This window comes from Metarhizium brunneum, chromosome 1 (assembly GCF_013426205.1).
Source record: "Metarhizium brunneum chromosome 1, complete sequence".
NCBI classification, from domain to species: domain Eukaryota; kingdom Fungi; phylum Ascomycota; class Sordariomycetes; order Hypocreales; family Clavicipitaceae; genus Metarhizium; species Metarhizium brunneum.
Genome location: NC_089422.1, coordinates 3,590,859 through 3,617,888, shown reverse-complemented (window position 1 = coordinate 3,617,888; position 27,030 = coordinate 3,590,859). Strand labels below are relative to the sequence as shown.

At 50.9% G+C, this 27,030-nt stretch overlaps 9 protein-coding genes across 9 annotated transcripts; 4 read left to right on the top strand and 5 right to left on the bottom strand.

The window, feature by feature from the left end:
- Positions 1 to 1,842: 1,842 nt before the first annotated feature.
- On the bottom strand, positions 1,843 to 3,750 carry set8 (SET domain-containing protein 8; the record flags this gene model as incomplete). Its single annotated transcript, XM_014693932.2, has 4 exons — positions 1,843 to 1,962; positions 2,222 to 3,127; positions 3,257 to 3,433; positions 3,484 to 3,750. The coding sequence occupies 4 exons, from the start codon at positions 3,748 to 3,750 to the stop codon at positions 1,843 to 1,845; spliced, it is 1,470 nt and encodes a 489-aa protein (XP_014549418.2).
- Positions 3,751 to 5,850: 2,100 nt separating this feature from the next.
- On the top strand, positions 5,851 to 7,349 carry G6M90_00g011020 (uncharacterized protein; the record flags this gene model as incomplete). The annotated part of the gene is made up of 4 exons (XM_066129702.1): positions 5,851 to 5,944; positions 6,018 to 6,027; positions 6,086 to 7,205; positions 7,320 to 7,349. 4 exons carry the CDS (start codon positions 5,851 to 5,853, stop codon positions 7,347 to 7,349), a joined length of 1,254 nt encoding a protein of 417 aa, XP_065985844.1.
- Positions 7,350 to 7,563: 214 nt separating this feature from the next.
- G6M90_00g011010 (uncharacterized protein) lies at positions 7,564 to 9,888 on the bottom strand (the record flags this gene model as incomplete). The annotated part of the gene is made up of 6 exons (XM_066129701.1): positions 7,564 to 8,424; positions 8,487 to 9,039; positions 9,096 to 9,211; positions 9,268 to 9,399; positions 9,444 to 9,716; positions 9,775 to 9,888. 6 exons carry the CDS (start codon positions 9,886 to 9,888, stop codon positions 7,564 to 7,566), a joined length of 2,049 nt encoding a protein of 682 aa, XP_065986119.1.
- Positions 9,889 to 10,454: 566 nt separating this feature from the next.
- Positions 10,455 to 11,351, bottom strand: G6M90_00g011000 (uncharacterized protein; the record flags this gene model as incomplete). The annotated part of the gene is made up of 2 exons (XM_014693935.2): positions 10,455 to 10,578; positions 10,636 to 11,351. The coding sequence occupies 2 exons, from the start codon at positions 11,349 to 11,351 to the stop codon at positions 10,455 to 10,457; spliced, it is 840 nt and encodes a 279-aa protein (XP_014549421.2).
- Positions 11,352 to 12,337: 986 nt separating this feature from the next.
- Positions 12,338 to 14,405, top strand: tom70 (Mitochondrial import receptor subunit; the record flags this gene model as incomplete). The annotated part of the gene is made up of 3 exons (XM_066129700.1): positions 12,338 to 12,523; positions 12,666 to 14,103; positions 14,158 to 14,405. The coding sequence occupies 3 exons, from the start codon at positions 12,338 to 12,340 to the stop codon at positions 14,403 to 14,405; spliced, it is 1,872 nt and encodes a 623-aa protein (XP_065985968.1).
- A 956-nt stretch (positions 14,406 to 15,361) lies between these two features.
- On the bottom strand, positions 15,362 to 16,583 carry psy1_0 (Syntaxin-like protein; the record flags this gene model as incomplete). The annotated part of the gene is made up of 3 exons (XM_014693937.1): positions 15,362 to 15,721; positions 15,807 to 16,370; positions 16,518 to 16,583. The coding sequence occupies 3 exons, from the start codon at positions 16,581 to 16,583 to the stop codon at positions 15,362 to 15,364; spliced, it is 990 nt and encodes a 329-aa protein (XP_014549423.1).
- A 2,262-nt stretch (positions 16,584 to 18,845) lies between these two features.
- RDH12 (Retinol dehydrogenase 12) lies at positions 18,846 to 19,867 on the top strand (the record flags this gene model as incomplete). Its single annotated transcript, XM_014693938.1, has 2 exons — positions 18,846 to 18,921; positions 18,987 to 19,867. The coding sequence occupies 2 exons, from the start codon at positions 18,846 to 18,848 to the stop codon at positions 19,865 to 19,867; spliced, it is 957 nt and encodes a 318-aa protein (XP_014549424.1).
- Positions 19,868 to 20,566: 699 nt separating this feature from the next.
- IMP4 (U3 small nucleolar ribonucleoprotein IMP4) lies at positions 20,567 to 21,527 on the bottom strand (the record flags this gene model as incomplete). Its single annotated transcript, XM_014693939.1, has 2 exons — positions 20,567 to 21,457; positions 21,522 to 21,527. 2 exons carry the CDS (start codon positions 21,525 to 21,527, stop codon positions 20,567 to 20,569), a joined length of 897 nt encoding a protein of 298 aa, XP_014549425.1.
- A 674-nt stretch (positions 21,528 to 22,201) lies between these two features.
- RENT1 (Regulator of nonsense transcripts 1) lies at positions 22,202 to 25,516 on the top strand (the record flags this gene model as incomplete). Its single annotated transcript, XM_014693940.1, has 2 exons — positions 22,202 to 22,491; positions 22,555 to 25,516. The coding sequence occupies 2 exons, from the start codon at positions 22,202 to 22,204 to the stop codon at positions 25,514 to 25,516; spliced, it is 3,252 nt and encodes a 1,083-aa protein (XP_014549426.1).
- Between the last annotated feature and the right edge of the window lie 1,514 nt (positions 25,517 to 27,030).

Below are 27,030 nucleotides of genomic sequence, written 5' to 3'. Positions count from 1 at the left end.
GCTGATGTCGGACTCTGCCCTGAATTCTGTCTTCTTTCTCAACACGATGCCACCAACGCATTTTGCCAGATATGGAAAGACTTCATCCATCATGATGCGGCACATCCGTCTTGGCCATTACCCCATCACCCCATTACCCTCGACTTGAATCAGCCCTGTGTCTGCCTTTACAACGACGTGATTCATACGGTGTTGGCTCATTCTCCAATGATACCAATTGAGACACATCCATCATCGTGGCATCATTGTGGATAGATAGTCTTGCGAAGCCATGAAACTCTGCTACGATCTGGTCGCTCCATGTCGCTTTGCTCAATACTCTCAGCGCTACGAGATGATATGCTCAAACTACGCACATGGCGTCTTTCTTTTCTATTGAAGTCGCATCGTTTACATATATACCTCCTTCCCCCAACTATGGACAAGGGCCTAAAAACTTGCTGTCCTGGTCCCGGCAAATCATGTTTATTGCACGCCCAACATCGGCATCTCGAACATGCTCCGTCATGCTAAGATTGATTACCCCGGATTCGGTGAAATAGAATGCGGGGAACAGGTAAAGAAAAAACCGTCCGAGTCCCCTGACCACCACGGTTCCATTGGGTCACTTGTGCCAGCGTTTGCAGGTGCTCATCCTTTCCAAGTTTAAGTTTGCCCTGAGACATGGCTTCACACCACACCCTACCACACCCTCAAGGCTCAGAGTTGAAACTTGAGAGTGTATAATACCGCCTGTCCGGTTGTGCCGCAAACACCGACCACGCCACGATACTGACGCAGGTTTTGTTGTAGCTTGACTGTCTTGCTTCTTCTGCCTCCATTCGCCAGTATTTGCTAGCCTCCCTGGAAGATCGCATACTCTATTTCTATCCTCCCTCAACTAATTTTGCACCCCCTGGGCATGTTGACGAGGGATTTGCAGGCCCTGGACTCTCGCATTGACGCCAAGCGGGAACCGCGCCATTAATTCTGCTCAGAGAGTTGTCGTCCTGCTGGCCCAATTTACCCAGCCAGCTATTTCTACCAAGACGCAGTCCCCCTTGGCCAAAGCCGAAATCATGGTCACAGAGATGAGCCGAGCTTTGGCAATCAAGCCGCCATCAAAACAGAATACCTACCTGGGAGCAATGTCTAGAGTCGTCTATTTTCGAGAATCTCCAACAACATGAGTCGTAGCGAACAAGCCACACAATCCCGGCATCCACAACCGCCTCCATGTGGTCCCAAGGGTCCTAAGGGCCCCAAGGGCTCCCCCAGGTGAGCTGGTCTTGTCATGCGTTGTGGGGTCAACGGTTGTGCTTCTCCAGTCCACCCAGAGAGTTGGGTACGGTGAGATTACCCCAGACATGCTGGCCCGTCTTGGTTGCCTGACAAATATGGAATGATTTCACAATTTGACATGTATGCTTAACCAGTGGCTCGGTTATAATTTATTGAGAGGTGGACTGACCTCTCAGCACAACTCATACAGAGATAGCCGGCACTTCCACTCGACAGCCGTCGCCCCCCATGTGACCTTGGCCACCTCTTTGGGCAGCCTTGTTCCAAGACGGAATCTTTTGGGCACTTTCGAACTGACCTGCCATCACTACAACCGCTTTAGCAGCGCCAAAAGTTCTGTCCCAGTTCTCTGGTAAATGCAGCAGAATGGCCCCTAGTGCAGAAGCCCAACGCACGGGGCGTGCCAATACAGGCTCCTCTTCACGCCCAACGCCAAACTAAGTGAGACGACAAACACAAGTTCCTCCTACGGCGACTAGCGGTCGCAGTACCATTGCGGATTATCATGCTACCTCCAATGTTGTTTTCAAGTACACTACCGAGTAGGCAGTTTATCCTCGGTCAACTAAAGTCGTCTGCGTCGTCATTGGCTGCCGTGGCTTGCGCTTCTTGCCCGATTGGGTAATCTTCCTTCGATCCGAGATATGCCACCACGTGGTTGTTCGCAAGAAGATTCGTCCTCTAGAAGAGCGTAACAAAGCCTGATTAGTATCGCAATATTTCAACAAGCGATGTGATTGGATTAGTCAGTCTTCGATCAATCAGCCACCTTGTGCGGCTGCCGAATCTTGTTTTTTTGTTTCTCTCAGCCTTCCATGTCTCCCGATTCTTGCAAGAGTTGACGGCTGTGAGCCTTCAAAGGGGGTGTGCCACAAAACGCCATTGGCAGACAATCGAACGACATGCGCGAAAGATGAGCAAGGTGTAATACGAAACTCACCTCATTGTCCAACGCCTCCAACGCATGGCCCAACAATTTGCTTTCCACATCCTTCAATATTCTTGCGGCTGCTATGGATTCAGCTCTCAGCAAGCCAGCCGCCTGCAAGGGTTCTAGCTCATCGTCTGATGGGCCGCGACTAATTCGGGCCAATTGCTCTCCGACCTTCTCATGCAACACAGTAATAGCCCTGAGTTTAAACACGGGACAGAGATCGTGGCCCTGGATCAGGGTTTCGAAATCGTCCGCTTGATCTGTCACGTCTTCACCTTGCCAAAAGAGTCTTAGCTGTCTGTCCCCTGCAGTATCTTGGAGAAGTTGGAACGACAGGCCGTCTTCCTCGTTGAGGCACATCAGGTACACAAACGGTGAGCGCCATACAATTGAAGACGCTCCTTGCGAGTCTTCCGTCTCTTTTCGTGAGATTGTCAAAGTCGGTCCGCTGTTAGAAATTCGTAATTTTGCCCTTGCCAAGGGATCATCTGGGAAGGGATCCAGGCGCAGCGTCAACTTGTCCACGATGTTGTTGGGGTCGATGAATCCATAGCTGAAGAGCATCTCAGAAGCAGGCTTAGCGTCGCCATACGAGATTGTGACTTCCTCGCCGCTGCGAACTGGACATCCCGGGCGGATGAGGAGCACAACATTGTCATGGTCGTCTTCTTCGTAATAGGCTGTTGCTTTGCTCGAATGGTTCACCATGTCAAGTCCCGGGACCATGGCGGCTCCTGACCGTGGTAGCTCCAAGCACCTCGAACGGTACCAGGCATCAACTAATACCCAGTCCTCCAGAGAAACCTCTTCGCCGCTCCACAGGAACTCATTCCAAAATGGAAAATCCTCAGACACCTCACGCAGCGTGTCAAACTCTTTGCCCAAAGAGAGGAGTTTGGCTTCCAGGGCAGCCTATCACGCCGTCAGTCTAGACCCCTAGTAAGATCAAAAAACAGGGCATGATGATTAAATAAGAAAATCCCCGGGTAATCAAAGAAACGGCCCCATTTACTATATCAGGAACACGGATGACAGACGAACCTCCAACGACGTCCCATTTAGGAGTAAGCGTTCCGGCTCCGTCCACATAGTTGGAACGGGAATGGGCCGAGGCAAAAGGCGGATGTACTCAGTCCATGGGGTGGGCGATAGACCCTTTGGGCGGCTGGATTGGGCGAATTGGGAGACTAAATAGAGCATTATATCACCTCTCGTGGACTGTCCCCGGTCAATAAGCCGCGTCATCCGGGTTTGGAATAGCGACGTACTTGTCGTCCCACTGCTTCAAGTAACTGCTTGAAGTTGTGGTCAACCTTGGCAAAGTCCTCCACGGCCTCAGCAGATAGCACCAGATCGTGAGGAATCGTAACAAGGCCTTTGCTCGTGCCATCCGCCTCGGCACTCTCCAGATCCTCATGCGCAACGAGTCCGAACCCCTTACCCTCGCCTACATCTTGAAGATTGACGTGTGTGAACTGAACGTCGTTGAGATGAGCCCATGCGGGGAACGTATCGATGGGGAGCTGGGACGACATTGATGGCTTGGATGACATGTGTTTGTTGACCTCTGGACTAGCTCTGGAGGCAAACTCGGTTTGCTTCCGGCTGGGTGTACCGGCCGTATCGGTACAGACAACGGTGTGTGACGATGCTTTATGGCGGGTGGGTTCGGGATAATTCGACATGCAAGCTACGCATGTGTGTGAGATGAGTGAGGTTCTTGCACCATGTCTGTAGATGGAGTTGTCTTTCGTTTGATGTGGTTTGATGCCCCACTGTTTGTCCCGTTGATGGCGGGGCAGGATCATGGACAAATGGACGGATGGATGCTCTATGGCGAAATTCAGACAACTTTAATTTCTTCTTTGAAAAAAAAAAAATAGAGAGAGATAAAGAGAGAGAGAAGGAAAAGAGCCAGACCCCATTCCCATCGGCATTTGTATGCGCAGAATAGATCGCTCCTAGAGTGACTGAAAGTAATGATAACCTCCACATAAGACGATGACTGGTATCCTGCTAAAACCTTTCGACTCTAGACGTAAGCGGGGTCATTTCATCCGCCGCACATAAAATCCTAGAGAAAGCCTACAAGTCCATTTGAGACATTTAGAACTCGGCCTTTCATCTCAAATAGAAGATCTCCCTCGCCGCAGTATGAGTTTTTCAAGGGATTCGTAACAGACTGGGGCGGACGGCATGTATGTCTAACGGCCTTTTGAGCATGGTCTGAGGGTTTCGACAGACGGGGAAATCCATTTTCTGCCAACTGCTTATCTTGGCTGTATCTAATCAATTTCATTCCTGGTATTCTTGGAACATCATTGCAGTCATGTACATTGGAACAATCGCCTTCCGATCCTCTTGTCCCTTGGCAATGTCTACAGATTCTCCCTCTTGTCAACTGCTATACTCCGGTTTTCCCTCTTACCCAAAAACCACCTGGTACAATATTTAAGCACCAGAGCTACGTCCTGCGCTGAGACATTCACAACTCCAACGCAAAGATCGCGTGATCTAGCGCCGTCCGTCGGTTTCATCGCAACGTCGGCTTCTGCTTGGCGCAATTTGAGGCGCAAGTGAGATCTATTGCCTGCGCGAGAAGTATCATCTTGGGAAGGGCAATTTGCCAGGTTTAACTCGATTGGCTCTTACAATGCCTGGGGTTTGTTCTTGCGGTCGCTTCTTTTGTTCCTCCGTGACAGCCTCTGTAGTCAGCCGAGGTACATCTTCAATCGAAGTGCCGTGCGCCGCGGTTCGAGGTAACCTAGGGGAATAAGAATAGAGGTCATTTTGGAGAGACTTGCCATTGGATGATACTCTCGAAGGTGTGTATTCAATATACTGTCTCGCTGGTTTGACAAAGGTTGACGACTCAGCATTCAAGATGGTCGATACGTATTTGAAACGGCGGGCTGCTATGCTAGAATAATTGCTAGCAGGCCCTGCTCTGATGTGCCAGTCTTGTGCAAGCTGTATACTGAATTCCAGTCTAATTCTCTCTTGGTAAGCCAACATTTGACACAACAAGAGAGGGGGCATAGCAAATTAGTGCGCCGAAAATAATTCATTTATAGGCATAACCGAACATCGAGATTCGGGACCATTGGAAGGCGTCTTGTTCTCGAGGTGTTTTGCCTGGTCAAACACCCACCCATGTATCCTGTAGCCACGAAAAAAATTTTATTCTGACAGCCGGAGACCTTCTACCAGTCCTAGGTCTCACCCAACTCACTAAATTCTTTGAAATATGTTGTGCCTGATCAATGGCACGGGAACACATGAAGACTCTTGGTGTAAGTGACGGTCTGGCCCGATTTAACCAGGGTGGGCCGTTAGACCCACTATTACCCTTTCTTTTAGTGCCTGCAGAGCCCGTCCGGTCTGACCTGACGGATCCATTGATGGCGGGGCGCATCCCCGAATTTTGCGACCAGACTTCACAAGAACCGGACGACCATCGCACAAACTCCTCCTTGTGCACAAGCCCACGCCTTCAAGGGATAGAGACCGCGGCCACCCTGTCTAGTCAATCTCCCTTGTATCTCTCCAACTCTCCCGTACTATAGCCACATTTGCGCAACGAGAGGCCTCCTACACATCCTCGAGTCCGTCTCAGGCGGCGAAACCACCCCGCCATGCCTCGCGATCCGCTCATCGGCCTCGTAGGCAAACCCTCAGCCGGCAAGAGCACAACTCTAAACAGCCTAACAGATGCCTCCTCCAAAGTCGGTACGCAAGGCTCCAGCCCGCTGCCTCAGTGAAATGCGCGCAAACCGCTAACAACACCCTCCCCCAAAACCAGGCAACTTCCCGTACGTACCGTCCACCCCTCGTCCGCTCCCAGAACTCGGCATCTAACACGCGCCACAGCTTCACCACCATCGACCCCCAAAGAGCAATCGGCTACCTCCAGATCGACTGTGCCTGCGCCCGCCACCATGTCTCGGACCGCTGCAAACCCAACTACGGCGCCTGCGTCGACGGCCGGCGCTCCGTGCCCATCGAGCTCCTCGACGTGGCCGGCCTCGTCCCCGGCGCCCACCAGGGCCGCGGCCTGGGCAACAAGTTCCTCGACGACCTCCGCCACGCCGACGCCCTGATACACGTCGTCGACGCCTCGGGCACAGTGGACGCCGAGGGCAAAGAGACGCGCGGCTACGACCCCTCCGTCGACATCGCCTGGCTGCGGAGCGAAATCGTCGCCTGGATCCTCGGCAACCTCATGCAGCGGTGGCCCAGCATCCGCCGCCGCCACGTCGCCGTCAAGGCCACCGCCGTGGAAACCCTCCAGGGCCAATTCTCCGGATACGGCGCCACGTCGACCGTCATCGCCCGCACCCTGGACCGGGCCGCCGTCAAGGAGCCCCTCGAGGAATGGCCCGACGAGACCGTCGCCCACATTGTCAACGCCTTTGTCGACGAGAAGTTCCCCACCGTCATTGCCCTCAACAAAATCGACCACCCGGACGCCGACAAGAACATTTCCAAAATCGCAAAGATGCAGGACCCCAAGACGATCGTCCTCTGCTCCGCAATCTCCGAAATTTTTTTGCGGAAAATGGCCAAACAGGGGTACATAAAGTACGTCGAGGGGAGCGAGTTTATAGACACGCGCGAGGATCTCATTGAGCAGGGGGACCCCGACGGCGGGGGCCTAAAGGAACTGGACGAGAAGAACCGCAACCGGATAGAGAACCTGAAGGACATGGTGCTCTACCGGTTCGGGTCGACGGGCGTCGTGCAGGTTTTGACGAGGGCGGCAGAGCTGCTGGGGCTGGTCCCCGTCTTTCCGGTGAGGAATACAGCAACCTTTAGCTCCGGGGCGTCAGAGTCCAAGGTTGTGTTTCGGGATTGCGTGCTTGTCAAGAAGGGGTCGACGGTGGGAGATGTTGCGAAGAAGGTCATGGGAGATGCGCCGATTGCCTATGTTGAAGGTTTTGGGGGGTTGAGGGTGGCCGAGGACGATTATGTTGCTGTTGGGAAGAATGACGTAAGTTTATTTTTTATTTTCCTCTTCCCTTTTTTCCTTTCCTTTCCTTTTCTTTTTGAATGTTGGGCGGCCGTGTAATGACTGCTGGCTGACTGCTTGCTGACGTCTCTATAGATTTTATCCTTCAAGGTTGGTAGGGGGTAGGTTGCGTTGAGGGGCTTTTGTGTTTGGCATCAGCATGCTGAGGAGTTGGATTATATGAAGCGTAAGCGGTCAGGGGAGTGATCTTTATCATAATGCCACGACTATCTAGAATAGATTTTATAGACAAGATTTGGTCTTTCCATATCCAAATCAACAAGCAGTCTCTAATGTTGGTCCTTATCCTGTGTCCAAAAACATATGGCTCTTGTGTTCGTTACGATTCATCCAATGGTACCGGCCATGCCTGTGGCTGATGTCCCCATATCAACTTGACGCCCTGGCTCTCTGCAACCGTCCTCAACTGATCCATAACCGCGCCTTTGACCGATGTCGTATAGATTGTCTTTAATGTAGTCGCCTTCAAAATGGCTGCCACTACGCCAGCAAATTCCGCCTCCTCATAATTCTCCGAGAAAATACTCAGCGTTTCGAGATTCGGAAAGCTCGCGAGAAATTGAGGGAGTGGGAGGTCATCGTCGTTTCGAGGGTACGATCTAAATCGGAACCTGTAGCAGCCCATGGACGTGATGGATGCTGCGCCACGAAGCCATTCGTATCCCTTGAGGTGAGTAATGCTCCTGTCTCCGACGCGATCGTTCAGTGACTCTATTGGAAATACAATGTCAAATGATTGTATTTTTCCCATATTCAAAGCATCAGAAAATAGGAGTCTTAATATGTCTGGGGAGATGCACAAAGACTTGGAAGCGAGTGAGTGGAGGTTCCGAAATTCAGGATACTGGGGTATATCAATATCACCGTGCAACGTACGACTGTTGCTGAATACACGATGCCTTCCATGTCTATCCTCGTTGTCTGAGGGAATGTCGAAGCGGATGTGTTGTAGGGAGTTGCCGTAGTTTAGGCATGTCAAAAGACGCAGCGTGAGGAGCGAATTTTCGACTTGGGAAATAGGCCCAACAACGGATGATTCTTCGAATATGAGGACTTTGAGATGGTTCCACATCGTATGCCACTTTTCTCGCCAGCCGGATAGGGAATTTGAGTCAAGATTTGGGATGTTGGGGCCGATCCAGAGTTGTTCAAGTCGAGGGAAGGCGTCAGAGAGGAAAAACTATGACGATTGTTAGTCTTTTTTTTTTCAGCTGCTTGATCACAGTTTCCAAGGTTACGTACTATAGGAAATGACTGGCGTAATGTAGAAATGTTGCACATCCGCAAGGTCTTTAGGTTGGGGAGAAATGGCACAGACTGTGTCATATACCACGGCTCTGGTATTCCGGTGAGAACAAGATGCTCCAGCGAAGCCGCAGCGTTGTTGAGAAACGCCAATGGAAATCCGCCTATCGGAATTACAGGTGTACTCCAAGCCGGTTTAGCAGGATCACCAGTGCCATTGATAGACACATGCCGTAACTTTGTCCACATATTCTCCTTGGGCGGAAACATCAGGATATCGAATTGTGGACCAATTTCCAAATATTCTAAGCATGGGGACGCTTTCAAAAGTAGTGTTAGCTTTTGTTGGTTTAGTAGAAATGCTTTCGGTAGCGGGATGACGATTTTCCTCGCTCCCCCCTTGCCTGCCCAAGACAGCATCTTCTTCAGAGCATCGTATCGAGGGGCACGCTTCATGCCTCTACCAGGAAATATCATTGTCCTCCATAATCGATCATACAGAGGGCTTGTCAAGGTGCGCCTCCAGAGCTTGCAGACGCCTAAGCATGGACTGCGCAAAGAACGTCAGTACGAGGATCGTCGGGAAGATTTAAGCAAGGCGCATACGGCAATTCGGTAAATTCCATGTATGAGAATATAAGCATCGCAATTTCTGTAGGCAGCCGGAGGGGATCCTTCCTAGAGAAATGTCTGTGAAGCGGCGTTCGCGCTTTGTAAAGTTGCTAAATTCACGTCAGTCCAACGTGTCGTCTGCGAGCTCGGGCTTGTCAGAATGCACCTGCAACTTTGGCGACGACGCCACTTCCACATCTTTATTTATGCTGATGCCAGCATTGTAGATCTTCCACGCGAATTCATGGTTCTTTTGTAACCGCGCTACTTTTCCCAGACGAAGATATCCCTTCATGGTCTATTGTCAGTGCGAGGCGACTTCACCCAGGAAAGCTCACTTACATCTGGCAGTCTTGGAGCCAGCTCCAAAATCCATTCGGCATCTTTCTTAGCACGATCCAGTTTACCCAATGCTTCAAACGTGGCAGCTCGGTAATCCAGGGCCTGGATGTGGTTCCTATTGTCACACTTGTTGAAGGTCCTCCCGACGTCGCATTTGCAGTTATACATGGCTTCTTTGAAGATGCAACCCTCCTCAGCAGCGACCCTTTCAAAATTCTTGCATGTACATCTCTCACGTTTGACCCCCCTAGCGCAAGGACAGTATTTCATTGCCTACCAAAACGTCAGAAGAGGTCTCACTCTCACACAATAGGGGCTCACAGGCTCTCACTCTCGTGAACTGTTCCAGAGCCCGCTTGTACTGCTGCGCCTCATAAAACTGACGGCCAGAGACAACCATATCCGCGAGGGCAGTCTCGCCTTCGACATCACGAGACGACGACATCATGCCGTGCAAAGATTGCGAAAGGCGGCGCATGGATAACGGCGGTGACCTTGCGTCTTTAGCTGTGCAACCCAGATGGAGAATTGATAAATGCTTCGGACTGCAGCGCGACAAACTAAATCAGCGGGATACCTAATGAACTCAGCGTCGTTGACCATGACGACCCACGGACAATAGGAAATAGAAAATTTTTAACATTTAGCCTTGGGGGATCTGCTGTCCAAAACAAGTCGACGTAGTCAATCATGTCATGATGAGTTTTGACTCGCGCGGTTGATGCGCTTCTGGCCTGAAGCTGTGCTAGAACCCCACTTGCCCTCCTAGCTTCCCAAGGGTCCTTCCTTCCCACCTCACCTTCGCGCTCAACCTCGCCAATCCAAAACATGTTACTGGAGTCCTCGGTTCACATGTACGCATAACTACTAGGTATACGGCTGACGACCTACCTAGGTAGGTAGGTGGCCAAGAGTCAGGATTCCACCCATCGGACTTAATTTTCTTTTCCACGCACCAGTAGACTATATGCCGTGAGCTCGGTGTCAATATTTTACCTTCGACATTGTCAATCACTGGCCCCCTCTCTTCAAACTGATGGTTCCAACCCTGAATCCACTAACACCGTTGCTTATGTAGCAAGCCTCTCCGTCAACAAGTTGATCAGCCCTGATTTCTTGCTCGACTGCCAAGCCTCTAGCAAAAAATGATCAGCAATTACAATCAACTGGAACCATGCCGTTTCTTACTCACCGCTCCAGGACCCATCGTCGGGAGGTGCCATCATTTCCTCCACTACCATCTTGTCTGCTGTATTTGGCAGACACGGGCGGCGTAATCCATCTCCCACCACGCCAGAAGTATGGTGTCGTAGTGCTTCCCTCCATGATGGTGTTGTCTTCCTCGTTGATGACCAAGACCTCGACGCTGTTTGCTGCACTGACGGAGCCTATGCCAGCTCTGCTCCGAGCATCGTCGTACAGTGCCCGATTGGTGGTCTTGAAATGGGTGAATTCTGACCTTGAGGAATCAACACTGTCAACGACAACGGTAAGCAGCGGGGGGGCCTGCGGTTGGCTTGGGCTCGGTGATGTTCCTGGTGCAGGGAGTGACTCTGGGAAAAGGTTGCCAATGTCGAGGCCAGGAGTGTCGTACTGATGGAACGTGATGTCGCCTTGTTTTGTGACCACTATTCGCAGTCGAAATGGCCCAGTCTCCGAAGGACCAATTTCAGCCTCAGCTGCTTCAGCAAGGTTTCTAAGACCTGCGTCTCCAGACAGCTTTTCGATCACCTTATCCCAATCCCAATGCACGGCAGCCCGCAGGATGCGATCTCGGTGATAGTCGAGCATGTACAGTGGTGACTCATTTCGGTAGTTCCATCCAGCATACGCTAGGCCCATAGATGGGACATGCTTAAGCTTGACATCGAATCGAAGCGACGTGAAGAGAGAAAAGTCGTTTGCCATGGTAGAAGTTGCAATGCGCCTGCACTTGGTCTCGGGAGAAAGGATGCGGTTGTTTGTTGTAGTCGTTGTAGGGTACATAGGTAGGTATGCACAACCAGGCACGCAAGGCAACCTCAAGCTTTTTGGGAGAATAGCCACGCGCGGCTCCGCACTGCAACTCTGTGTAGTACTCTGTAACTGCAAGCCTATTATTCCCTTGATACCGATGCGAATGGGGAATTACATTGCGACTAGCGGACGAGAACGATGCTCAACGAGGGGATATCCGAACCTCCATTGGCTGTTGTGACGAGGCCAGTGGGGATCGCCAGTCATCCAACCAGACACTTGCTGGATTCGTTATGGTAATAGGATTGATTATGCACAATGGAGACGCATAATGAACTTTTGATGCTCGCAGAAGCCTCAATTATTACCGACGAGTCTGAGCCGTTTTGTCCGGCATCTGAGCTACTTGATTGACGCAGCTATTGCCATGGTTTGCCGCCCCAATGGCGGATGAACCCTAAACAAGTTTGCAAGATCGGAAAGCGCAATTGGTATTTCCGCATTGGCGATGTTAATAGCTATCCAATAAACGCAACAGAGTTGGTTAAGGGAACTTGGGCCAGCATACGCTGGAAACGGCCTATCATCATGCGCACAAAGATTGGACGGCGACTGTGCAAGAGGCCCGCAGAAAACCGGGTCTAGGCGGGTTACTAAGCCGTCTGGTATGACGACCTTGACGCGGGCCGAGCTTGAAATTTTGCAGCCGGCTCGCTCCAAAGGTTCAAACGCTCAAGACGGGTTTGGTTCAATCGCATTGGACTGGTCCAGCTTTTTCTGCGCGTGCTCAGCTTTGCAGCAGCTCCCTCCCACGCACCTCCATCGTCCTGGCTTACGCTCTGGTTCTCGCACCATTTCAGCGGCCGTTTCTTCAACCTTGTCCTTTTTAATATATTTGTTGTTTTTATAGCTTCTCATACCTTCCCATCGTTCCCATCATGTCCAACCCCCTACCGTCAATGCCTCCTGTGAGGCCAACAGCCATCCCCGTAGATGCGCCCTCATCGACTTGGGATCGCATTTCCTCTTGGGTATCGGAAAACAAGGCCGTTGTCTACACCATTGCCGGTGTTGCTGTCGTAGTCACTGGTGCTGGTGTTGTCTATTACTTGAATTCTGACTCGGTATGTTCGACATGTTCAATTCACACACTCCTCGGGTGACGGCTTGTGCCCCTGATGCTTCACATCTGAAAGCGACTGCCAGACACCTCAATTGTGTATATCAAAAAGCAAGCAATCATCAAAAGCTGACCTTGATTTGCAGCAGAAATCCAGGCCAGAATCATCGCCCAAGCTCAGCAAGAAGGAGAGACGGAAGAGAAAAGAAGCCGAACGCAAGGCTGCCGAGACCAACGAACCCACCCCAGCTCCGTCGCAAGCCAAGAGCGTTGCCGTTGAGAGTGAAGACGAAATTCCCGAGATCGACGAATCTACTGTCACCAAGTTGTCGCCTGAGCAACGTGAGCAGTATGCCGCCAAACTCAAGCAGGCCGGCAACCGAGCCTACGGTGACAAGGCATACAACAAGGCCATTGGTCTCTATTCCCAGGCCATACTTTGCAAACCGGATCCCGTCTTCTACTCCAACCGTGCCGCCTGCTACAGTGCTATGAGCGAATGGGACAAGGTGGTCGAGGACACTACTGCCGCCATTGCTATGGACCCCGAATATATCAAGGCGATCAACCGCCGAGCTACAGCTTACGAACACCAGAAGAAGTACTCGGAGGCTCTCCTCGACTTTACTGCATCCTGCATCATTGACAACTTCAAGAGCGAGTCCACCGCCCAAGCTGTCGAGCGACTTCTAAAGGTTTTTGCCGAGCACCGTGCCAAGGAGATGATGGCTTCTCGACCCCCTAAGCTGCCTAGCCCCATTTTCGTCGGCAATTATCTCCAGAGCTTCCGACAGAAAGGCCGTCCCGCGGGTCTTGAGGACTCTGTCGAGCTCGACGCGGAGACGGGCAAGGGCCAGCTGCAAATTGGCCTTCAGGGTCTTGAGAAGAAGACTGGCGAAGGATATGAAGACGCAAGACAAGCTTTCGAGAAGGCACTTGAATTGGGTGATCTTGGCGAGTATGAGGCCTTGGCTTACAACCTTCGAGGCACTATGCGAACTCTGCTTGGAAACCACGCCGAGGCCACGGAAGACTTCGACAAGAGCATCGAGCTTGATCCCGGGATGATTCAGAGCTATATCAAGCGTGCCAGCATCAGCCTGGAGCTTGGTGAGCCCGACAAGGCCGATGCTGAGTTTGCCAAGGCCCTTGAGCAGGACAAGGACGACCCCGACGTCTACTACCACCGTGCTCAGGCTAGCTTCATCAAGGGGGATCTTGCCGAGGCTCAAAAGGACTATCAGAAATCTATTGACCTGGACAAGGACTTTATTTTCTCTCACATCCAGCTCGGTGTAACCCAATACAAGATGGGTTCTATCGCCTCATCCATGGCCACTTTCCGCCGATGCATCAAGAACTTCCCCAAGGTGCCTGATGTCTACAACTACTATGGTGAGCTGTTGCTCGATCAAAGCAACTTTTCCGAGGCCGTTGAGAAGTTCGACACCGCCATGGAGATGGAGAAGCAGACCAAGCCCATGTCAATGAACGTCCTGCCCCTGATCAACAAGGCCTTGGCCCTGTTCCAGTGGAAGCAAGATTTCAAGGAGGCCGAGCAGCTATGCCAGAAAGCTCTGATCAGTAAGCCTCCCCTTTGTGAACACAATTTCAGTCACCATACTAACGCCCATCCAGTTGACCCTGAATGCGACATTGCGGTCGCCACCATGGCCCAGCTCCTCCTTCAGCAGAATAAGGTCACTGAAGCCCTCAAATACTTTGAGCGCGCCGCCGAGCTCGCACGCACCGAAGGCGAAATTGTCAACGCGCTCTCCTACGCCGAAGCTACCAGGACACAAGTCCAAGTCACCGAGAAGTACCCCAAGCTAGCAGCTAAGCTGGCTGGTGGCGGTGCCCCTCCTGGCCTCGGCATGGGCCGATAAAAAACCTAATCAAATCCAAGTCGTTCTTTTGACGGGCAGGAAAAATAACATCAACATTGCTCGCATCATTTTCGTTCTGTAAAAACCGGGCAGGATAAAAAGGTGGATGAGCCGCGAGTGTAAGTGTAGGATGGTGGACAATGCATTACCTTGAATCGACGAGTTAGATGCATGGATTCGTGGTCCCTGTGATAGGAAGCAGGTATGAATTAAAATATCAGTGTTTCTTTGGTGGGCTTTTTAGTGGCTGGCTGACTGGATGGCACAAAACATGTGATGCAACAGTCGGCGTCACGTCGTGGTCGTCTTGTACATGTATAAGTACCTAACTTATGAAACTTCTCTCCAAATTTTTGCTGTCTACTGGCTCAAGTGTGTGAGGTGCTTGGATAATTAAACGTACTTTTGCAAACGGTTGTACCGTGAAGGCACGGAGTTTAAAGTACAATATGGTCAAGCTCGCCGTATCGAACCGGGTACATATAGAGATATCGAGTTCTATACGGACGAATTCGTGACGCGTGAAATTGCCCTCTTCCTTCCTACACATTACTTCTCATACAAAATTATACTGAAATCCGTATCCCGTGAACATAGAATGACTTTCCTTGACCAATTTATACAGCCATGGCGTGTTGATTTGAGCTTGCATGCCACTTCATGCGTCGCAGATCCATCCCGGACCATTTCCTCCCGACTGTGAAATACTTCGCATATCCAACAACAAAACGTATGTTGGGCGTTGATTCTGCGCCAACATCTCCTCAACAACCAGAATATAATATTACTGAACAACCCACCTCTTTGAGCAGACAGTTTTTCTGACTCCCGAGATGTCACGATATGAAGCGATATCGTTTGTGACATGTATGACGTGCTCATTTTGAGCAACCAAGCTTCGCTCCGCAGCTACTTCTTCATCTGGCAGTGGAAATATGATACAAGTGCCGCAATCACTACTTGCCGCCGCTACACCTGTTGCCGTTGAGGCAGATACCCAGCGCAACACCAAGAGCGACCACAATGATGATGATGACGCAGAGGAGGAGGCACCACCACTTGAGCTTGCGGGCACGACGAGCATGGTCTGTTGCTACCTTGACTTGCTGATTACCGGCCTCCATGTTGTCGACAGTATATTCGGCGTTTTGCTCTGTGGCTACGATAGTTTCGTCTTGTTGCTCGACCATGGTGGCAAGTTCCTGGTACAGGAGGGCAATTTCGGAAAGGTCCTTCTCCAAACGCTGCAAGTCCTGATGGCGAGCGCGAACATTACCGAGTACTTGAGTGGCTTGTTCACTGCGGTTGTTCATGAGCTAACAGAATTGTCAGCCTGTGAAATATCTTGCGAGGAAGGGGCAAAAAGAAAATATATGTAGGGAGATAAATTGGAGCACATACAGCATCCTGGAAAACGCCTTCATTGCCCCAGTCACGGCGTGCTTCTTCTTGAAGCCTCGAGTAGTCCCAATCCTGGTGGACAAGTCCCAATTGGCGTATTCTCTCCGCTTCCTCGCCATTCCGAATGTCCTGTTCCACCTTGACATATTTTTCCACGACCTTTTGTAGCGGAGTCTTTAACGACTGTAGATGGCGTTTCTTGGTCTGGCGAGCCTTGTCGGAGGGACTGGTACTGGCGAGGTCGTTCTCAAGGCGCCTGACCCCATCCTGGAGCATTTCTCGCTGATTTTGCACTTCAAAGCGATAGTCACCGAACTGGTCCTTGGCGTCTCTGTCGGCCAGACTTCGCTTGTGACGCTTGCTGAGCTCATCGAGGGATTGATTAAAGGCTTTCATGTCGTTGCGCAAGCCCTGGACCTGATCCAGAAATTGCGCTTCTGAAAGCCCATCGTGCTGTTGCTGCGGTGGTGGTTGCTGCTGGTAGCTGACCGGCTGTTGGTAGCTGACCGGTCGCTGGTTGTTCAAAGGTTGCATTTCGTAACGGCCAACTCCCCAGCGATTATCCTTTGAAAAACATGATAGTTAGCAAATGGTGTATACTCCGGGCAACAATTGACACCTTGCTGGGCAAACACGCCCTGCAGGAAAGTAACTCGTTCATAATGTTATGACGATGCCGGATGCGCCGAGAAACTTCGCGGACAAGCTTACCTCACTCTCTGCGCGCCCTGCATCTTGGGGAGGCGCCGGGGAATACGGGTTTTGTTGGTACGACATTATGGGACAACTTTGCTTCTGGTTTCAATGCAGAGGTGCGACGTCAGAGTGCGAATAGAGATATCGATGGGCGCGTTCATCCGAAGATGACGACAAAACACGGCGAAAACACTGAGACGACACTGGGGAGGGTTGGCGGACAGGCGAGAGCTCTCAAGTTAAAAGTGGGACAAATGGAGCTGGCGGAAGAGGACTTGGCTTTTCCTGTGGCGGACGACGGATAGCGAACGCCGGGAGGAAGGAGCTGGTGCTCGGTTTTATTAGTACGGCTACTACGGAATTACTAGTACTACGACGTAGTGCACAAGCCGGTCGCATGTCTGACGAAGCAGGAGCGCCACTTGACAGCCTGCTGGGGAAGGAGCAAGGAGTAATACTACTGGGAGCCCACGAGGCAGGGTTGGTGCTGTTGCGCCACCAGGCAGGCAGGAGCAACCAGAGAGACAGGCAGGTTGGACATCTCTCTATTCCGTAAAAGTCCAGATGCCCTCAACCTCTACCAAGCACAATCATGTTACCATTGATGCATCACTGTTTTGCCTCTTACCAGAATTTTGCACTTGAATGGCCCAAAGACAGCAAGCATTCCACAAGATAGGTTGCAACTAAACATGTTTCTTTGGAGGCAAGAACAACATGCGCATGTCATGTGGGGCTGACAAGTCTGCAGGGATGCGGCGGCTTGCACGGGAACTCATGTTGACATTGGCCAATGGGTGGCTGAGCAATGTTTCTTGGACAAAAACAATCCGGCAATGAACGGACCAAACACCAGCAAGCCTCGTATTCGCCATTTTGGCCAGAGCGATTCCACCGGTCTTTCGTCACCAGTACCTGGTAAAACAGGACCCTGATGATGGTCACCGTGGCGCGGCATTCGTCTTGGACAAAGGCCAAAAATAGGACCCAGAGAAGCTGCCTGTCGTCACAGATCGAGGCTGTGCCAAAAGAGCGATAGATCTACAGAGAATCACTACATAAGTCTATCAGTCTATAGCACAATATTCGCATGATCAGTATACACTACGTACTATACTGTCGTATATGGTAATAGAGCGCGATAGCTAGGTACTCGGTCTGCATCTGGCCGTCTGCCCCCTGGTACCTAGTAGTTTTCGCCTCCTACTACGAAGTAGATGCTAGACGGCAGATTATGAGCTGACTTTATTCTCGCAGCCTGGCATAAGCCACGATGAAACATCAGCTACTTCCTAATTAGGCCGGACATAGCCTTTAACTACTACCTACCTAGGTAGGTAGGCCCTGAAAATGGATGGCGTTCAAGGTCTCCCATTATCTATACCTCGCCCCCAGGGTAGGATACCTAGTATCAACTTAGAAGTGTTGCGGCGGAAAGTCGACCGAGTCACCAGCATCATTACTACGTCTACGAAGTTAACTACTAGTAATTGCAATTTTGACACCACATTTGCCTCCTTTGGGAGTTTTCCCCAGGTCTTGTGGAGTTTGCCTTTTAATTTCTTCTCCTTGCCCAGTTTTCTTGACTATGAACCTAGCTTTGGGGCGACCAGTCCAGTAGACTTTCTAACTTTTTTCATCATCAGCCACCTTCTTCCATCATCATCTATCGCCTTTGTTATCACCTTTCATCAAGTTCGACTTCTCTCTTCCCCCATTGAACCCTTGGCCCATCCATCAGCTTCTCATCCTACACACTGTGGATTACGAGATTGGAGCAGGAATGCTGACGAGTTGTTGAAGGCTATTTTGCACATTCCCACGTCATTATTATCGCCGATAAGAATTTCAGTCCGGAGTATTTTGCTTTGCCACGCATGTTTATCAAGAGGCTCCTTGGAAAATTACGGGTTGCCTGTTTGCGGTCGCTTCACGATGGCAACGAAAGTATCATTCGGGCCAGCAGGGTAGTATGATACGGTGCGTAGAGGCCGGTACCTGTCCTGGCGAATACTTGCTGCATACATCTCATTGTATGAAATTCGTTCAAAGGAAAACGACTAATCACATTCAGTGGCGTAAAGATGGCGCCGGGGATTACGGCTCTACGCCTTGCGGCCGTCTGACACGAAACGACGTCCAGTGGACCACCAAACTAGGGCAGCGAGGAAGCCTGCCGCAAACGCCGAGAATAAAATCCGTCCTCTATGTATGTACGCAGTGAAATATGATGGCCGATCCGGACTGGGATATAAAATGCGTGAAACCCATGAGTTGCGTCTCCGTGAATAGTACACCTGGATTGCAATTAAGAGCTTGAACCCATCTACCAGACCCAACATCATGAGCAACTTTGGTTTCGAAACAGAATGCCACGAAGTGGTCAATACCTTTGCTCAAGAAGTCAAGGGTAAAACATGTACGCTTCACGCGCACCCACCTTGGTATACAGCATTTAGACATGTCACTTACATGCATGTTCAGTCCTCATCACAGGCCCAACCCCAGGGGGCATTGGCGCGCAAACAGCCATATCCTTGGCCGCTGCCTCGCCCTCAACAATAATTCTGGTCGGACGATCTGTCGAGAAGGGCCAGCCCACGGTCCACCATATCAAACGAGCCAACTCCTCCATCAATGTCAGATTCGTAGAGGCCGAGCTCTCATCAATGCAGAGTGTCCGCAAGGCTGCACAATGCATCCTCGACGACGATGGCATTCCATTCATCAACACCATTATCAATAATGCGGGAATCATGGTTCCTCCGTATTCCCAGACAAAAGACGGTTTTGAGTCGCAATTCGCCACGAACCACCTCTCCCACTTCCTGCTCGTCAACAAGCTCATGCCAAAGTTGCTCGCCGCCGGAAATGCACGAGTGGTGAATGTGTCAAGCGTGGGCAACAAGTACAGCGGCATGAACTGGGGGGACATTCATTTCAGGACAACTTACACGCCACAAAGGGCGTACTCACAGTCCAAAACGGCACAAATTCTCTTCTCGGTGTCGCTGAACAAGAAACTGGCTTCAAAGGGAGTGCGGTCATTTGCTCTGGACCCCGGCAGTGTCGAGACTGGGTTGTCAAAGTACATCTCTTTGGACATTGCCGAGGACATGGCACAAAAGATTGCGGGCAAGAGCCTTGTAGAAGCGAGGGCTTCTCGAAGAAAGACTGTGTGCCAGGGCTGTGCTACCACGTTAGTTGCTGCGCTGGATCCCACGCTCGGCCATGGGGTGTATCTGGCTGACTGTAAAATCACAAGCGACCCTGCCTGTGTTAATGCTTGGGCGTTGGACGAGGGGGATGCGGAGAGGTGTTGGACGCTGAGTGAAGAATGTGTGGGAGAGACGTTTGTGTATTGACTCAATTGATACTTTAATAGCTTGGTTCAGGCTTATTTTGCGCTAATGGCGATGATTTTGAAAACTAGGACACATCATTGCTGTTCAAGATGACAGTTTTGACGCTCAATTGCCATGAATGAATCTCAGAGTTGCTTTACACGCTTGCGCTGGTCCATCACCGCTGTCAAACAGGACATGAACTATGACAACTAGTGATGTATACACTGCATTCTACTTTCCAAGAAACTGCTAATAAGTCGCGTGGGTATCCTCCGCATGATCATCTGCGCCGACATTGCCGCTCGAGCCTCTTTCCTCCAGATAGACTATTATGCTGTGAACAATTATCTTGCTGAAGCAACCCTTGGTTCTACGCAGGTTGACGCAGATGCCGTCTGTCCTCTTCCCGTTCGAGGCGAGTGGCCGCCATGCAGAGGTCCAAATGCTCAGACCAGAGGCGCACTGTTAGTTCGGTATCGAATAGGACTTGCTTGAATCCACAGGAGCATGCTCAACCACGCTCGACGCACTGCATTGATATTCGAGACACGTAGTGTGGTATCTGCCATTGCCGTCTCGGCCACAACTGATCGGCCTGATGCCGTTCTCGCTACCAGACACGACTGAGTTGCCACTACGTATGCAGCTGCCACAGGCAACCTGACAGGCTTTCGTAATAGAGTATTGAGAAAAAGTTTGCCGTCCCGCCGTAGGTTCTTAAAGATAGTTCTTCTTCTTTGCTGTTCTTGTATACTGCGACAAGTGCCATTCAACATCACCATCCTTGTTCTCGAGTGTACCCCCGCGGATCTCAAAGGGGCGCATTGTCATTCGAGGACCGACTTCAGCAAGCTCGACGCTATCGTAGCCAGTTCTAACAAAAACATGATGGCGGACCTCAATACTGTCCTCGATGTTTTTGAACGTGACAACACGGTTACCCATCTTGTTTTTGCTCGTGATGGCCTCCCGTGGGGGGAAGAGGTGCTTCAGGACCTTGACAATGCGCTTGCCCAGCGGAGACGTAAAGCCGTCGAAGATGAGATGAGGATACGATTCGCTTACCGTGCCTCGCACGCTCCCTGGAATATCATGTCGCAGTACGACATTGTGTAGCGAGAACGAGACTGTAGGTCCGTGAGGAAAGTGCGACAGCGTGAGAGCCGTTGGTGTGCCACGGTGTTCATGAAGGAGAACGATATCTGACAACCCCGCGGATTGGGCTGATTTGACCAGATCGGGAAGAATAAGATTACCACGGTTCATTCGAATAGATGTAGGTAGCAGCAATCTGATTTCCTTTGCGAATGCTGACAGTCTGGCGGAAGGGTCTCGTGATGTTGAAACAAGGACCCGAGGGTCAACAATTCCAGAGAGTTGAGCATATTCGTCGTCCAAGTCTAGTTGTTCATTCACGCCCAAGTCGGGAGTTGATTCGTCGTATTGGTAGTCTTTTCTGAGGCTCTTGTCATTGGCAATAGAGGGGTCGAGAGGCTTGCCCGATGCCAATGATGCCCGTAACTTGGCGCGCTTTTCACTGACTTCAGCATCTCGCAGAAGAAGGGCCCTTCTGTAGAGATAGTCTCTTCGCTGTCGTGCTTGTTTACGCTATTGAGAAGAAACGAAGTCAGTACGGAGTCAAACATTGGTTCAGTATCATCGCAGTACTTACAATCATTTTTCTGGCCTTTAATTTCTTTTCTTTGTGAGAGAACTTGAAGTAAGGGTTGGTTCTTCATACTAGACAGACCTAGAGAATAGAGCACCCCATCGGCTGTCCAACTTTTTTGCGCCTTATCGATAAGGAAGCCCGCTTATCACGTGGGCGCAAAATTGTCCCACTATAGGTCGCCGCCGCATCAGGGTCGGGGTGGCTTTCATTAGAGGCGATGAATCAGGAACTGACCCGGAAAGCAAAACTTTACCTACATCCCTCAGCTTTTCCCTCACAGAACTGTTCTTCTTCGCAGATTGTTAGATAGCACGGTCGATCTCGCAGCTATCAAATCCACACGGCCGTCTTCGAGCACAAAATTTTGCCGCGATAATGTGAACCTAAACCACGATCTGCAACTACGAAACCTGCAAATCCATCCCGCCCGAAGCGCTTCTCTTTTGCTGCGCCGGGCAGATCATTTCGAACAAAGTTCGCTTCTGTGGGTTAGTGTTGAAACTTTTTAGTACACAAGCAGTGAATTATTGCACTGCATCCGTGGTACAACCAACCCGGCTGTATTTTTTTTACCCATCCTTGTCCTTGGTTTCTTGCTGACAGCACCAAGGTTGAAAAAAATTAAAAAAAACACAACGCTGACCGGCGACCCCTCAGAACACATCCCAATCAGAAACAACATGGAAGGCGCCTTTACTCATGTAGGGAACCATCTTATATCTGACTCAGCCGCTGCCATTAAGGCTGGCGCGGATGACTTGTCTGCACTCGATCCTGACGAGAGCTTGCTCTATGGCAAGTACGAAGGCGGTCGTGGCGGGCGTCGTCGCGCCGATGACGACGATAACCAGACCGAGGCTTTCGAGGAAGATGAAAATGACAGTCTCAACAGCGTTCCCGTAGAGGGTATGAGTGGCCTTAAACTCAAGGCCGTGGACGAAGAGAAGGAGCTTCCTCCTCACGCTTGCGCGTAAGCAACGATGCATCACAAAGCCAAATACGATGTATTCTTGATCTGACACGATAAATCTAGGTATTGTGGCATTCACTCTCCGGCCTGCGTCGTCAAATGCCTTACTTGCAACAAGTGGTTTTGCAGCGCGAAAGGTAATGGCACGTCGACCCATATCGTGAATCATCTGGTCCGAGCGAGACATAAGGAGGTTCAGCTGCATCCCGACTCGACACTGGGGGATACGGTTTTGGAATGCTACAACTGTGGCACAAAAAATGCCTTCTTGCTAGGCTTTATTCCAGCCAAATCGGACACCGTAGTTGTTCTTTTGTGCCGCCAGCCGTGCGCATCTAGCACTTCGACCAAGGATATGAACTGGGATATTTCCCGATGGGAGCCTCTTATCGAGGAGCGAGCATTTCTCACTTGGCTTGTTAATGCCCCATCCGATGTTGAGCAGCTTCGTGCTCGCCATCTCTCGCCCAACACGATTGCCAAACTGGAGGAGATGTGGAAAGTCCAACCCTCCGCAACTGTTGCAAGCTTGTCGATAGCATCCAACATTGATGACGATCCGGACCCAGTCCTGTTACGATACGACGACCCATACCACTATCAAAATATCTTTGGGCCTCTGGTCAAGATGGAGTCTGACTATGACAAGAAACTGAAGGAAGCGCAATCCGAAGACGGTCTAATCGTTCGATGGGACTACGGCCTCAACAACAAGCATCTCGTGAGCTTTAATCTACACAAGATTGAATCCGGAGATGTCAAGCTCGCGGTTGGTGATGAAATGAGGCTTCGATATAATGGTGAGCTTCGGGAGCCGTGGGAAGGTGTTGGTTATGTCATCAAGATCCCAAACAGCCAGTCCGATGAAGTTGGCTTAGAATTGCGCAAGACTGGAAACGACAAGCTCGTGCCTACCGATCTATCTCATAATTTTTCTGCGGATTATGTCTGGAAGGCAACGTCATATGATCGCATGCAGTTGGCCATGAAGACGTTTGCTGTCGATGACATGAGTGTTTCTGGCTACATCTTCCACACCCTTTTGGGCCACGAGGTTCAGCTTCAGCCGGTGCAGTCGAGGCTACCTAGAAAGTGGTCTGTTCCTGGGCTTCCTGAACTCAACCAAAGTCAAATCGACGCCATCAAGTCTGTCCTGCAGAAGCCGTTGAGTCTTATTCAAGGACCCCCCGGGACCGGAAAGACGGTGACATCCGCAACTATCATTTATCATCTTGCCAAGATGAGCGGCAACCAAGTACTCGTCTGTGCACCATCCAACGTCGCTGTTGACCAGCTTTGCGAACGGATTCACAATACTAACCTGAAGGTCGTCCGACTTACGGCCAAGTCGAGAGAGGATGTCGAGTCCTCTGTCAGCTTCCTGGCCTTGCACGAGCAGGTTAGATTGTCGGAGCATAACAGCGAGCTCGTCAAGCTCTCACAGCTCAAGAATGACGTTGGAGAACTTTCAAGCCAAGATGAGAAAAAGTTTAAGCAGCTCACGAAAGCGGCCGAGCGAGAAATTCTCAACAATGCCGACGTTGTTTGCTGCACCTGTGTTGGTGCAGGCGACCCTCGCTTGTCCAAGATGAAGTTTCGAAATGTGCTCATCGATGAGTCTACACAGTCTGCGGAGCCTGAGTGTATGATTCCATTGGTTCTTGGCTGCAAGCAAGTTGTTCTTGTTGGGGACCATAAGCAGCTTGGACCTGTCATTATGAACAAGAAGGCTGCAAAAGCTGGTCTTAACCAGTCTCTGTTTGAGCGATTGATCAAACTCCAGCTTGCACCCATTCGACTGACTACGCAGTACCGAATGCACCCATGTCTTTCAGAGTTCCCTTCAAATATGTTCTACGACGGTAGCTTGCAAAACGGCATCACTCATGAGCAACGTCTGCGAAGGGATGTAGAATTCCCTTGGCCTATTGCAGAAACCCCCATGATGTTCTGGTCGAATCTCGGCAACGAGGAAATTTCCACCTCGGGAACCTCCTATCTCAACCGCACCGAAGCTTCCAATGTGGAAAAGACCGTGACTCGATTCTTCAAAGCTGGTGTCAAGCCATCGGAGATTGGTGTCATTACTCCGTATGAAGGCCAGAGAAGTTATATTGTTACTACCATGCAGAATTCGGGTTCATTCAAGAAGGAATACTACAAGGAGGTTGAAGTCGCGTCTGTCGACGCATTCCAAGGTCGCGAGAAGGATTTCATTGTCCTCTCGTGTGTTCGTTCCAACGAGAACCAGGGCATCGGTTTCTTGTCAGACCCTCGCCGTCTGAATGTTGCACTTACCCGAGCCAAGTATGGCCTGGTAATTCTGGGCAACCCCAAGGTGCTTTCGAAACACGAGCTTTGGCACAATCTGCTTGTACACTTCAAGGATCGCAAGTGCTTCGTCGAGGGCCCTCTCACAAATCTTCAAGCCTGTCTATTGCAGTTTAGCCGACCCAAGGTCAGCTTCCGTCAGAAGAACAACTATCAGTCTCAGTACGGCGCTGGTGGATACACCAATGGACGCTTCAACGGCAGCGCAACTCCAGGCCGGGACTTTGACTCTGGATCTATGATGTCGTACATCCCTGATGATGTGTCCTCGATCCAAGGCTCCGCTTTTGGGGGTGCTGCTCTCAACTCTGCGTTCCCTCCCATGTTTTCCAGCTTCACACCAGAACAGTGGCCTGGGCTGCCAGGAGTGCCTGGCCGAGGTAACAAAGGACGCAGCCGCGCAACGGAGAGCATCGCTGGCGAGAGCGTTGCGAACTCGGAACTTACAGACACGACCACCAGCGTTATTGGGGGTAAGGGGGTCAGTCAAGGCGGTGTCAGCTTGGGATCTGGGTTGCATGATGCAGTCACGGGAATGCGGCCGGTCTCATATACGCAAAGCGACAGACTCAAGCAATATGTCGAGAGCAATGGCCGGATAGCACCGGGCAGCGGCTTTGGCAGACGATACGACGACGACGAGAAGAGCGTCAGCACTGCCTTTCATAGTCAGATTGGCGGCGGCTACGACTGAGTGACAACTGAAGCTAGAGAGAAGTCGATTGGAATTAGCGGCGAGGAACTGCGTGACAACCTAAAGCACTCGAATTTTGAGTACTTGCCGCTGCAAGGCTTAGCAGGACTTTGAGGACCGGCCAGGCCTCTAAGCGAGCGAGGTCTTGTGGACAAGTGGCTACGATTGGGATGACGATCAAAGCTACGGCACATTCCTATGGACAGACGTCGAGGACTTTTGACGTTGTCGAAACCGAAGAGAAGGCAGTGGGCTGAATCTGAGACTGCCTACATGGTTTTTAGACACTCGACCCGCGGCATCGACACCCAGGACAAGCCGCTTTGATACTGATGGCAGATCTTTTTTTGGGTCGCAGAAGGGGCTGCATGCCTAGACAGAGGTGTGGTAGGAGTGAGCGAGCAACTGCACAGGCGGCATGTTTAGAGGCAGTCTTTCTTTTTTTTTTTTTTTGGACGGGGGAACTCGCCACTAAAGAAGGATCTGGACGGGCAGCCTCAGGTGAAGAGTGCAAACTATAGAGCCAACAATGCGCAGGCAAGATTCGCAGCCTACCAAGACAGAAAAAGCCTTGGCCAAAATTGGACTTTTGTGGTTGTGGTCTCAGACTGGTGGAATTTGATTTATGACCAACTCGCAAACACTCATTAAGATGTTTTTTTAAGAAAAAAAAGGAAGGGAAAAGGAACTAGTAGATAGTTATTACAGCAGCCATTCGTTAAACCTGGTTGACGCTTGATCAATGTGAAGGTGTCGCGTGCCCAGTTACCCAATCAAAGCAGGGTCTCCGGTCTGTCTGCTCGCGAGAGCACTACGTAGTACTTCGATGTACACATGTACAGCATATCGACATATGTACAATGTGCCACGTATGTACAACAGAGCCCCCTGTGATCAATATCCAGGCAGCCCCGATCGGTGGGGAACAAATTCATGTTGGGTCAGGGGCTGAAATCTGTTGCAGGTGTTGCAGGTGTTGCAGGACGAAGTCGTGTGACGTGAAGTGCAGCCGGGTAGGGCATCCTAAGGCTGTGCGGGTGAATGTGTGTGATTAATTTTGAGTGCGCCAAGGTGCTGGCGGCTTTCGATCTACGGAGTACCCCAGGGCACCCTCGTTAAGCATCGAGGTACCTGATATTTACCTGTACAATCTTGGTTACTTTTCATTATCATGATAATCAAGTGGGCACACATGTATGTATTTGCTTGGTTATCAGGCTCTCATTGGATATTATCCACGTAACAGACTTCAATGTTTACCGGCACCCTGAGTCCTTGGCGCACTCCAAGGGATGACTGCCCACTTTAGACACGGCTGGGCCTGGGGAACGGACCATGACTTGATGCTAGCCAATGAGCCGCCAATGATGGCTTCCAAACGGAAGCATCCACCAGGCACCTGCCCATGTACAAAGTTACAACACATGCATGCTTGACGAGCCCTGACGAGCCCTGACGAGCCCTGACCAGCCCTGACGAGCCCTGACGAGCCCTGACCGGTCCTCACCAGCCCC